The sequence below is a fragment of the Prorops nasuta genome, unplaced genomic scaffold (genome assembly GCF_024137725.1).
Source record: "Prorops nasuta isolate Cenicafe-Biocafe unplaced genomic scaffold, Cenicafe_Pnas_1.2 PNAS00006, whole genome shotgun sequence".
Lineage (NCBI taxonomy): Eukaryota > Metazoa > Arthropoda > Insecta > Hymenoptera > Bethylidae > Prorops > Prorops nasuta.
Window position 1 is genome coordinate 452069 of NW_027116803.1, and position 13906 is coordinate 465974.

Genomic DNA, 13906 nt, shown 5'->3' on the forward strand with positions numbered 1-13906 from the left:
ATTTATCAATAAGTTTGATTTATCGTTGCCAGCGCTTTGTACGAGTCACATGGGGGTGTTTGCTCGAGTGGCATTCATCAGCCTTAAGCGTTCTCGTCCTTTGTGAGTGTAATTGTATGAATGAATACGTCGGCAGGTTTAACCTTAACTAGACAGCCTCCAGTTACGGTTAGTGAAGTCGGAAAAAAGTGGAAGGAAGGAAAGACAGTCAAGAGTAATGTATGGTTTGTTAAAATCGAAGCCCATCGGGAAATATCAATATCCAGTCAACGCTCGGTTTTAATTAAATCAATCACGTTTAAGTAAGATCCACTACGAGTATCCATTACACGCCGTAGCAAGACGGTCTCGTTAAAGTCAAAACTTGAAATTCCCGTCGTATTCTCGGGATAATTTGATTAATCGCCGCTGGCCAAAAAATTAATTACCACTGACACTTGCTCTTATTCATTCCAGCCGTCCTCTTAGCAAACATGCTAAGTGGTCTCGGAGCCGGGAGTTCGATCAAGCGTTACTTCTTTTATCAATTAAAGTGAACGTAACAAAGTGGTAAACTCTGGGGAATCCCATAAATTCTCCCTATAATGGGTTAAATTTAAAGGGATGATAAAAGCTTTGAGGGTATAAAAAAGGGGAGAATATATGCATTGCTATTAAAAGGGGGAGTGGTATTTAGTGTTTATGTGAAATCCCCGGTATCAGCCGAAGAAATAAAAGGGGGGCGAAGGTTATCAAGTTTCGGGGGTTAACCTCGATGGGTCGGTAGGTCGGTAGGCCGGTGTGGGCTCGACGTTAGGTTGGGTTAGGGCTGGCTGCACGTCAGCGCGCCAGATCTGCAATGCGGCGTTGCCGTTAAAACCTCCTCCCACCTCCACGTCCAACTCACACACTCTCGTTCTATCCACGAAACCCGATTCCATTCGACCAATCCGTACTCCCCCGAAAGCTCGGAGTCTCTTCGCCCGACACAACTATAACCCCAAAGACAGTCGTCACGGGTTTGGGGGCTTCTTCTACGAATGCCTTCGGTATATTTTCTTTCCAAATTAATTTTAACTCATTTTACATGCAAACGCGTGACTGCAAAGAACAAACAGAATTGATTTCTTGGAATATCTATAGCATACCATTTGAATTGAAGCTTTTACGAGCTAGACAGCGTGCTGTATGGTATGGATGTGAAATTGCACATCGCTCTTTCGTGCGGGACAAGCTACGGGTATATTGACAGTTTACCTCTCGCACGAATGGGGTTATATTTTGAGTGTATGCGGCCGCAACGCGACAGTATGCGCGCCCTACGTGCCGTTGCTCTCTCTGTCACGTCTGCCTATTGGAGGTGGGGGTGAGATATTAAGTGGGGGGAAGAGGAACCAAGCGAGGAGATTCTGCAAAAAGCGTCGAGCCAAAAAGGAGATAAATGAAAAGGATGCAATTTGGACATACATGATTTCATCTATTAAATAAGGCACGCAAATGGTTGGAACACGATAGAAGCAGTACAGTTGGTAAAAAGATACAAAAGGCTGGCACTCGCGAAGCAAAAGGTAGGTCAACGCGCGGGAATGAGACAAAACGCGCAGGAAAGAAATGCCTCGCAATAGTAGAATTCAGAGAAGCGAGGAAAAACAAAGACTCGAAAGCAAACGAGCAGCTCAAAAGACGAATGTATTCTAAGAATTGATGGACGAGCATCGAGGAGAATGAATAGAAACAAAAAAGGTAAACAAGAGTGAATGGGAGAAATGTGTATATAAAATAATAAGGTACCAGTGGTGAAGAAGGGAGATGTAAAGTGGAAAGTATAGCGAGAAAGATAGAATAGAAAGGAAGCGATAGTCGGGAAACGTGAAGAATCGGTGAAGAAGAGAGATGGAATGAGGAAGGGGTAGGCGAGGGGTGGAGGTCGATTCGTGCGCGAAATGCGTCGTTTGCGCTCGTTCAGCGCAACCCCCCGATTTCTTGCGCCCCTCCCGGACGGAGGTGGAGGTGGAGAAGCAGCGGAACGGTTGCCGTAAGTCGAGTCGAGTGTGTGCAGTGTTGCTTACCGCGCAGGAAGCACAACACTCGCCGTCTCTCCAACTCTCCTCTTTGCGCATATTTTTACCAATGTTTCACATACCATTTGCGCGTGCTTCTTTTTGGGAGATTTCCGTCGGTCCGTAAGTTCCTGCAACGCGTAAGAAAGAGAGGAAGAGCGTGAAAAAGGAGGGGAGGGGGTCGGAATGACCAAGGCACACCGGACCTCGTGACAACTACACGAGTTTTTTCTAGCAAAACGGAAAACATTTCTCGAGCCATTGAGAATCTCCGTTGACAACATATCCAACCGTAAATAGTCAGTCGGTGAAAAACTGAGGGTGACGATTCTGAGTTTCCGGAAGTGGCCGAAGGGCGCCAGTTACATCGCTGCGGGGGACCTTCATGGCCGTTTCCGGGCCAGATTATGTCCTTTCGAGGCTATTGTATTCCAGAATCTTGTGAGGTCCGCTGTTTCTTCGCTCTTGAAACGTGGTGCCTAAAATCATTCAATAACTTAGTGCCTAAGCAAAACGTGCAATAAAGATAAGTTAAGCGAGTTACACGGAAGTTTAGGAATATAGTAGACGTATTGTTCCAATGCTCGGCAAGCTAGAAATTAAGCGGCAACCGGAAGTGGAGAAAGATCAGCCGGAAGTGCTCGCTACGGTCAGTCGTAAGGAAATGGTAGATGCCGCGTGAGATCACAGAGTATCTAAGGCCCATCTAGTGATGTCACGGCTAATGCTATGCAACCTCAACCAGCCTTCGTCCGCGGGAAATGATACTAATAACAACGCCAACACCAACAGCAGCATGGAGGACGACGATTCTTATCCACTGCCTACTATTTATCGGTTAGTTTTACACTCTTCTCTATCTGTCCATTATATATGTTTATATTTATAAAAATCTAATCTATTTCTTCCTTTATAATAGCATAAAAACCAAATTTGCAAACAGCTTAATTAGTAAATAAGTTAAATAGTTCATTAAAATTTATTAGAGTATCGCACGATACTGCAGAAAAATACATATACGAGTCTACAGAAGCTTTGAATTGTCATTTGTAATCGATAAAGGAACAATTTAAAGTTCAAATTGATGAGATTGATTGGAATATATATAAAGACTACCCAAATGAATGATTTTCATAGCTGGATATTGACTAAAATAGAACGTTTATGACTACAGAAATATCTCTACATTGAAAAAGTCTATGTATAGAAAGATTCACGTTGATTCTTCGCCGATATTTTTCAGGATTGGAAGAATAATTTGTCGATGCAGCAAATTTGATCGTGCCACTCAGACGTCAATCGTACAGGACGGGGATCCCCTTAGAGTGGATCACTCGAATACAATGTAATCGCGAATGTGACGCGAGTGCATTTGGCAACTTTCACGTGTATATTTTCGTTTGGAGATAGCAGACCGTGCGTATATCGCTTACCGGCGAAAATCGTTGCCCGGTTAAATCTGGCTAGTGCGAATTATTTCAAGAAAATAATGCTTGAATGAGCAATGAAGCGTGTCGTCGGTGACCCACATCGGCTTCTTGCAGTGGTTCAACACTTTTAAAGGGGCACTAACCATTTCTCTTAACGAGCCTTTGGAAGCTCCCCAACCAACGTTTCGCAGTATTAGTAATAAAGTATGACAGTCAATAAATTTCAATAAATTCCATCGATTCACCTTATTATCGCTCATTATCAATTTATAAGTCTATTTCTGTTCTTCCTTCCACCTTACAACATTGCCTTCCTAATAAATTCATTTTGAAAAATTCGTATATAATTTATTATTATTCGCAATGGTCAATTTTAAGATAAATATTTGCTTTTTTCACATTACTGTAAAGTTAAATCATCACTCGTGTAACTTTATATCGACCTGGCTCGTTAAATTTTAGTGATACGATTGTATTATAGTGCGGATTATCTGTACTGCGACAATATAGCTATTCAAATTGGATTGCCATCGATGCAATGCTTATGTTATAGCTATAACCGTAAATATTATTCTATTGTATGATCAACAATGTGGAACTAATCATATTGACGCGATTTATGAAGCTTTTGTTTAATAAATATATAGAACATTTTTTTACAAAAACGAAAATTGATTCTTAATTTAGTTTTCTTTCTACAAGGAACGAAATCTGTGTCTTTATAGTTTTTATTTGTATTGCAAATATTTATCTACGGGACGATTTTCTGAAAATCAACATTTATCCCATATATTTATATATATAAATTCTTGTTTGAACGAAGTTAGGCGCGTGGAAAGCAAATATCGGTAATACAGCGATAAGTATTAAATGTTTCATTCATGTTTCATACGTAGTGACCGAATTATACTTAGGTATACCTACTTTAGCTATTGTTTGTATACATTACCTATAGGAATCTCTTATGAACGAGAAAATGCTATTCTATGACCCTGGCATCGCTGATCAAGCGTAAGTGTAATCGTTTCCATGAAAACCGTTTAACTATAGCTTTAAACGTGTTTTTTCCCAAGCAATTCTTTCCAACTTTGTTCGAAGAATTTGTTATTTCCACTCGGCCAATCCTATTCAAATTTTATCAGCAGTTTCATCAAATATGTTGCTGTTATAATGATTCAAAATTTGGTTTAGAAACTTTTTGTAACCTAAAAAGAATAAAAATAGTTTAAAAGTTCAAAAAATGTCATTTCAGTAAATTTTAAATTTTCGTCTTTATACTAAGTCATATATCATAGCTAATAGATATCGAATAATGAGATTCTTCTCCATTTTACATAATCTAAAAAGTTGTAATCATGTATACCGTTACATCCGACCCCTCCTACAATGTTAAAGATCTCTTGAAAGGAGCTCATAGTGTCTACATTTTTTAACTTAACACTTTACACAAATATTGTAGTGTTTAATAAATTAACAATTATCATATTACATAAATATAAACAAACACCGAGCAGTTTAAGAAAAAGAAAATCACCAAAGTTCTTTAAAAATGACAACGCCTCACATAGGAATATCCACTTAACGATTCCGTATTGGCTATACGTGTATCGACCTATCAATTCACAATTTCATTTTGCACCAAAAACTCCGTTTACGAGTTCAAGGCTGAATAACTTATTGAAAGCACATAACGTTGAAAATTTAAAACGATCTTTTCCACGAATATTTAATTTGTCTATACGAATTTAATTATCAATTTTGTTGTCGCAAGGTCAAATGGTATTGATATAATAATAATTCATTTGGCGTCAACGCGTAGATCGAGGACAGAAATGGAGTATATCTTGAGTGAAAGAGACACCGATAGTTCTCAAAGAGGATTTTATTTGTCGAACACGCCATGTTCTCCAAGCTCTCTCTGTGTTTGGGTTCGTGAGTGCGTCGATCCTTCCGACAGTCGACGCTTCAATGACAGCATTTAGCCCCGAGTGTCTCAGCATTTACGTATCTTGTCACTAAGATGCTGCTAACCACCTCCAGGAAACTCAATGGTGCTTAATGGCTCGGAATTTTCATCACTCTCTTTTCAACTTACTTATGTAACAGTAAATACATTGTTTAATAGGCTCAACATTGTCCAAATCCTCTAATTCTCTGCTAGCTTCTCTCAATGATCTATTTACATAATGCAACTATTTTTCTATATTTCTAAAAACGGAGTATTTTATAATCTATTTCTTTTTGTTCCTTTCTTTTCCTTATTGACCACCAAGCAGCTATTATAAGTGTTTGCTTATGGTACATAAATTTCTGCAAATATCTCAAAACGATATATCGTAGGATCTCGAGTGTATTTGTGGACTACGAAACAAGGTTGAAAGATGATACGTGTAGCTATAGCATACCTTTATACTGCTGGAAAGTACTTTTGTTCACAAAAATTGTCTTCACAGTTTTATAACAGCCCCAACGACACTGATAGACTGCTTGAATTGATAGAATTTTCTACAACTGCATTCTTCACGTTTAAAACTGCAAAAGAAAATCAAGCGTGTTATTGTCGTATAAGTTTGAAAAGGTCGAATAAATGATAATAGCGTAAGAAAAGAAGGTAGAAGAGAGAAGTATTGGTGTGAGTGTATAGTATTACGGTGTAAAGCGAGGTGTTCTTTCAGGTGCCGTGCACCCATAGCAAGCCTAGATTGCATGGAGGAGTTCAATGGCGGTGGAGGTGGAGATAACGCAGGGGTGAATTGTACATCAAGCACTGTAGGAACGAAGGAGCAGTTGTTGACAAGCTGCATCGCAGCCCAAGCACAGCGACTTCAGCATCCCTCGCCAGGAATTCGCTACCGCAACTTGGGCAAAAGTGGTCTTCGCGTATCCAATGTTGGATTAGGTACGCCAAAAATTTCTTCTGCTAGTTTTCACAGATTCTCCAATTACATTCGTGGCTTAAATTTATCAAAATGATCTCTGCTGCCTTGAAACAAATTTCGTTAACCAAATTCATATAAATATAATAATAATAATGTAGACGTATTTTCCTCGAAATCAACCTTGTTTTTACAAAACTGTTATCTTGATGTGACAATTTATCGCTGTATGCAATTTATACTTGACAATAGTCAACTAATTCCGCAGATCTTCAAATACGCTTTTTGAATTTCATGAAAACCTTCTCTGATTCCATAAACTTTCATTGTTTACGTTCTGAATGGCAAACTATTGAACAGAAAGTTTTCAGTGAATCCGTGTTTGACTTATTTGTGGACAACAGTGACGTATGCTATGCGATTAATCTCACGCAGCCATCTTGATATCCTAGTGTTTTGCGTCATCCAAAGATAATTAATAAGATTCACAATTGCAATTATGGTATCTTTTCATAAGAAAGTAAATTATGATTCGCTCGCGTACACTTGAAATCTTAAAGTTAAACGAATATTCTTTGTTCCGATGCTTAGGCACATGGACGACTTTCGGTGTAGGCGGAAGCAAAAGTGAAGAAACCGCTGAAGCAGTGGTGGCCTTGGCATATGATAGCGGTATAAACGTGTTTGACCTTAGCGAAGCCCACAGCGGTCACCGCGCTGAGGTTCAGTTTGGCCGAATCCTCCTACGTCGTGCTTGGAGTCGGTCCAGCTATGTTGTTACCACTAAAATCTACTGGAACACCAAGTAAGTGTGATTTAGTTGTTTACACGCCTTTCGAAGAAATCCTCTTGTTTTGCTCTGCATCGACTAGACTTTTTCAGAAAGTAGCAACACAATTATAACTTATCGAATTGAATTTTAAAACAAGAAGAATTTATGCTTTATACGTCTCGACAGAACAGAAGGCCGGGGCTTGTCACGCAAGCACATAATCGAATCGGTGCAAGCGTCCTTGGTTAGGCTGCAGCTCTCTTATATCGACGTTGTGATGATCCACAAAGTGGACCCCATGTGTCCAATGGAAGGTTCGTTATGCTTCTAAAAAATAAAAAAAAAAACAATAATTACCCACTGAGCAAATTTTAAAGAGTAGAAACAAACCTGGTAGGTCATATATAGTATTCGTTATCTGATTTCAGAGATAGTGCGAGCTATGAATTACGTGATAAGTAAAGGCTGGGTGATGTACTGGGGCACGTCACGGTGGTCCCCCGTGGAAATCATGGAAGCTTACACTAACTGTCGTCAATTCAACTGCGTCACTCCGATAGTCGAGCAGGCCGAGTATCATTTATTCTACCGGGAGAAACCTGAGCTTTACATGCCTGAGTTGTATAATAAAATCGGTAATCTCATCTGACAATTTTATAATAATTCGTCCATTATATCTTTATAAATCCAAGGTCCACATTGATTTCTTTTTCCTAGAAATAAAACAAAGAGAAAAATTAACAAATATAAAAATAAACATTTAGGTGTTGGATTAATGGCATGGTCCACCGTGACCATTGGTATGGCGTCATCGAAGCCTGATGACTGTGGAATGTCCTTCTTCTCAAAGTCATCCTACAAGGTAAATATAAACACCGACCCAAGTTGGAATTTTCTGCAACTCCGCTTCGCTACACTTCTTCAATTCTATCGTAACGTTTGTTTTCTACGCTTTTAACTGATACCTCGGGCGTGATCAATAGATTGACAACAGCTTTGTATGGAAAAAACAAGTTTTGTATGACAAACGCTAGAAGTTGCAGCGACAATGCAATTGCGACACGAATGCACATCTTTTTAATCGCTTCCCTTATTGCGAAGTGTTTTTCTCATCCACCGATCGCACGATCCACTTTTTCTTTTATTTCCAAACGATAACTTGCTAGCAGAATTTATCTGTATGACCTTGAGGGTTTCTCTATTTTTGCATTATTATTATTATATCCCCAATTTTTTTTCTACAAAAACTAATCGTTGCGATTGGAGGATGCGTTATTGATGAACCAAGAGGAATCCTATATTTCTGCACGCCAAATTCCAGCTTGAAAATTTGTACCCATAGTTTCTCAACTCAACCCTTGTCCCTACTATTTCATCTAAGACTGCTGGTGCTTAAGGTAATCGAATAAGCCGCTAACACACTATATATCATTGACCAATAAACTATTGCTAGTCGAAAGACGATATAATCAATTTTGGAGGAACAAATAATACATCAAGCTCAGAGGGAAGCGGTTATCAAGTTTAAAAGAAATTAAATTTAAACGCCAGTAATTTTGGGCTTTGAAACATTTGATTAATGTCAATGATAGTTTTGGATCGGGATGAGAATTTTTCCATAATGGCTGAATCGAGCAAAGGAAGAAAAACGAGGCTTGCGAAGGGGGGCGGCAAGAAAATGTTGGGTCTGCGGTGAATAATTCTGGTCAGTATTTTGTCCTACTGAGCGGTCCCTTTGTACTTCCAGAATAAGTATTCCTCATTCAGTTGGACGGAGGACGAGACCCAATCTCTTTACAAGGAGGTGCGTTTCATCGTGTCCAATCTAATATTGCCTGTGTATAGTTGCCAGTATCGGATTAATCAATGGAATACGAGAAATTAATTAGATCTATGATTGAATATCTGGCAAATACACTGTATTATTGATTAATTAATTATTGAAACAACGATTAGTTTTGCGTCGCATATAAAGTGGCGAATCGATAAGATTACTTGAAAAAAAAACATTGTATGAAGGAAAGCCACTTGGGCACGAGTCAGCAGTATCTAGGAAATAGATGAGATTGTTTAGTATTAGAGTCTTGATTGAATTAATCCGGTATTGGTCCGGTATTATCCGGTGGTCTCCGGAAACAGAAGCTGAGCTAAAAGTTTGACAGAGATGGGAATTGCTGTCGCAGGAGTACGCGTGGAAAGACAAATGTGCCGAGGACGAGAGCAGAAAGTTCTCGGACAAATTACGCGACTGCTATGCCCTTGCGGAACGTCTTGGCTGCACCTTCGGCCAACTCGCTATTGCCTGGTCCCTCAAGAATGAAAGTGTTCAGTGCCTTCTGCTCGGAGCATCCAATATCGATCAACTGTACGAGAGCTTGCAGAGCTTGCAGGTAATCACCTTCTCCCACTCTTTCTCCAACGCCACCTTCACCATAAGCAACCCAATCTAATCTAACCTAACCTAACTTGCGCCAGCTTCGACAACTCGTATCAAAACTCACGCTAAACTTTTCTCAACGGGCAAACTCAACTTTATCTATACTATACAAAATAAACTCGCACGATCGACACAACACTGTTCATTCGGTATTCTTCCTTCACTTTTCTCCCTTGTAACCGAATAACGGTCCAACAGCCAAAATTTATAGGTTAAATAGCGTCTTATGCCTTTTCTGTTTTGATCGTTCTTTGTATCTACTTTGCTCACTTGCTTATTGTTTCTGAAATATGAATATAGTGTTATTTAAACATCACGAAACACCTGGAAAATCATTAAAGGAACGGTTAAATTTCTGGTTCGTAGCCCTCACTTAAGTTCTGCACGAAAATATGATAGTTTTCGTTCAATGATATTGGAACAAACCTATGATCACGGGTTGATCTTTTTACACTTTGTAAATTGATTTAGCTATATCTCAGCGACTTTCACTTCCCCATTTCTCCACCTTGCAAATATTTTTAATGTTTATCTAATAGAGTTTTGTTTTGTTAAGCTCTGGTGTCCACATTCATACTGATCCGAAGAATTGGCGGGAAATGTTATTAAGTATAAGGTCACGTGATTTTTGCAGTTGATCCCGAAACTGAACGCGAATATGATGAGCGAGATAGAGAGAATCCTTGACAACAAACCGTCCCGGCCACCGATGGTGTCGACTTTGGCGCTTAGATGACAATCGATCTGCCCCCACAGCAGTGCTGGGGGCTCTGTTGACGAAGCCGGCAGTCCAAAAAGCGAAGGGGGCAACAGTCAGGACCAGGAGACAACCAAGGAGCTCAACCAGAAATTGCCCTTTTGCGCCATTCAGTGAGATTAAGCATGGAAATTCGGCAATACCGCATTTCCACACAGCTGACCAGTCGAGACTTGACAATACCGATAAAATAATTTCGGATCTTCGCCACAAAAATCAGCTCATATTGTTCCCGCTCGAACACCTCCCTCGTTACTCACCCTTCTTAACCTATAAATTGTTTGTGACCAGCTCCGCCAATCCGATTACGTTTCTCGTTTGATTTTCTGATTGGTTGGTTGGGTTGGATAATCTGATTGGTGAGCATATCGAGGCTGCGCAAATAAGAATCTGTGATTCCCCTCGCTCAAAAAAATCAAAATTTCGAGCAGGAGAACTATACGCTAGTAAAGTACTAACACAAAAACAGTGAAGTGAGAATGTGTAGTAATGCATATGCATACTAACTGCGTTATCTATCGGTAACATTTAGCATTTTTGGGAGTACGTTTTCCTATACATATATTGCAATACAATCTCCCTACATTATGATTGTATTAGTACCTTACTAGCGTATAGGGAAGAAACGTGAATCGTTCAACGCCTTTTCACGAGCGGTAATTCACGAACTACCTTCTTAGATATCATGTAGGATATACTACGATTGCCTGCGAATGGAACTTTCGTGCTTCGATTAATCATCTCAAGAAATCATCGCATTTATTGAATTCAACTTGTGTAACGAAAGGAATTCCAAACTATAGAAAATTATCGTATGTTAAATAAATAATCAACCTTTGGTGGTCTATGATAGAAATAATCGAAGCATGAAGGCTGCTGTGAGTGAAGCTAGCAAAAAGAGTTCGCTTTCCTCTAGCTGAATTATTTGAATGAGATTTCCTGGATTGTTGGAAATCGCATTGAGATTTTATTAGGGAGATATCGTTATTAAGTATAAGACAACACTCATTTTTCTAGATCTGAAAATCACAATTCACTATTGTAAATGTAAATAATCAATGAGATAGGCTATTATAGAAATATCCAAAAAGTCCATAAAATGCCAAAGTGGACTACTGCCTAAGATACATGGCGCCTGCTCTATTCAAGAATATCACTAAGAAAAACTTAGCCTATATAATGTTTAAACAATTTTCGAATTAGTCGAGATCTTTCATATCTCAGCAGTATCCAATTTAATTTATTAACTATGTTTGTATTTAAAAGTATGTCATGGAACGAAGATTCAAAATGGATAATAGTTTGGATAGAATTGTTTTAACTATTTCCAAGTCCAGTGTGTGTAGTGATAAAGGCTGGTATTTTACTGCCAGTAATCCTGCCAGAGCTGTGCCAGTGGTGATACGTGAATTTCTTCCATCCAACTTGATGTTTTACTGGCTTTATAAATTATCGTCGCTATCTTAGATTTTGCGAATTGTTAAGACGCTGATTTCTAGATATCGATTCATACGTTTATACGCTTTATATGATAAAATAAGCCACGATTTCTGCATTTTACCAAGCCCCACAGATTGGACCTTGGTGTAGCTGCTATTTAAATTTAATTACAAACTTCGATAAAGATTCTTCTATTTAACAGCATTAAGTAACATTATCTGATCTCGTAATCGAACGTTTCGCTCTACCATCAGTTAGGAATCATTAACAACGACAACTTATTTTGTTATTATATTTTTTATAGTAAAATCTTTTTTTTTTAATTTATAATAAATTACAAAAATAACTTCGAATTTTATCAAAATTATCTTCACACAGAGAAACATTCCACTAGACTTGCCTCGCGTAAGCAATTCGACTTTGTAAATGAGTAAGTAATTAATAATAACCATATTTACCACTCTTTTTCTCTTCGGTTAAATGGTACGATATTTTAAATAATTATTTTTCATAATTGAATTAATTATAACCATAATCAAATTTGTGTATAAATCATTATAGTTTAGTTTATTACACACATACATACACGACATTTTATTCGCTCTCGAAAATTAATCTTGTAATTCAATAATCACTTAGATCCCTTTAACTTTTACCTCATCGTTATATCGGACCAATAGGGATTGCTGCGAAATGTGAAATGGAATTTCCTGGCGAGAATTCCATTACTCCTTAGGTCCTTTGCAATCTATTCACCAATCCTAAACAAAGAGATATTAAAATAAAACATTCCTCACACAATTTTTTACTAACTCTTAATAATAATATATCGAGATAAAAAGTTAAAGATTGTTCCATTCATGAGAAGGAAAACAATTGCAAAGGACTCTATACAAATAGTTGAAAGCAATACAAGTGTTGCATACTGTAACAATGGAGGCTTGTAAATAGTACCACTCTATTCGATTACTCTAACATTTCCTTAAATAAAGTAAAAAAGGACGCATCCGATTAACAATAAAAACAAATAATTTTACAATCTATGATTTTGTAGTTTGACATGTTACGAAAAATGGAGTATAAATGCAAGTAAGCGAAGGCACGAGATGACCTTAAATAAAATGTAGAAATTGTTCAAAGAAGTGAAAGAAATAGTAAGTCGATCTATATAGTTGCGGTTGAATCGATGAGCCAGCCTTCGCGCCATCGTTATCCCTCCAAATAAAACTATATTATATTTACTTTTAAGATAATTACTACTGTATTAATTTGACTAATAATCCTATTTGATCTAGTCATATAAAAGTATATTTGCCCACAATACTTATATGATATGCTATAATTATAAACCAGTCTCATCGGAATATCATTCATCGACTACCTCCGGTTAGGTTATGTTTACGCGGATAATGGAGAGAGAGAAAGAGAAAGAGAATGGAAAAGGAGATATTACTTTGAGACATGGTTTTTAGGTTAGATTTTCACAATTAACCGAGCCAAAACTTCACGCGATACGTAAAATGCGAGAAAATGGGTCTTCGGAGACAAAGGCTGTGGTCTATGCATCTTCGAATATGGTATATACATTAAGCGCGAGTATCGAGAAGCACGGAGAGACACTCACGATTTTTTCTAATATATAGCGTAATCCAAACTAAGCACTGACAACTGTACAATGAGTCCTGCGGGAATTAGCAACAGATGGAGATAAGAATGATCATTAAAGAAATAAAAGTAATCATATCGGATTATGAAACAAAACTGTAATAATTCCCCAGGGCTTGTTAGATAAATTTTTTATCCTAATTTACAGTCATTTATCAAGGAAATACCATCGCATTGTGTTCGGTTGTTTAACAACCGCCTGGATCCTTGAAAGCCGCAGATTATCAATAAAGCAAGAGAAAAATAAGATTCTACTTTTCGATTATTAGCATTTGCAAGTCTGTAATCGTAAAAGGAATAAAATGAGGTAGGCGTATAGGAGAAAGAATGAAAGAGCTAAGTTTTATACCTTTACTAAGAGAGGGTTGGTCGGTGAAAAAAAAAGAAGGGGGAAAGACGAGTAGGTATTGATCAAGTCCGAAGCATCACTATTATATTATTATTAAGAAACTTCGTTACTAACGTGAATCTAACTTATATGGAGAATGTA

The 13906-nt window shown here is 38.0% G+C and overlaps 1 protein-coding gene across 2 annotated transcripts; it reads left to right on the forward strand.

Annotated features, from left to right (window-relative positions):
• Window positions 1-1572: 1572 nt before the first annotated feature.
• Hk (Hyperkinetic) lies at window positions 1573-10321 on the forward strand. Of its 2 annotated transcripts, XM_066728352.1 has the most exons (9): window positions 1573-2876; window positions 6145-6368; window positions 6937-7150; window positions 7304-7431; window positions 7546-7752; window positions 7882-7979; window positions 8865-8921; window positions 9301-9507; window positions 10189-10321. In XM_066728352.1, the coding sequence occupies exons 1-9, from the start codon at window positions 2752-2754 to the stop codon at window positions 10288-10290; spliced, it is 1362 nt and encodes a 453-aa protein (XP_066584449.1). In that variant the 5' UTR covers window positions 1573-2751; the 3' UTR covers window positions 10291-10321. The 2 variants fall into 2 exon arrangements, with proteins under 2 accessions (XP_066584449.1, XP_066584450.1); XM_066728353.1 differs by lacking the exon at window positions 8865-8921.
• The last annotated feature ends 3585 nt before the right edge of the window (window positions 10322-13906 follow it).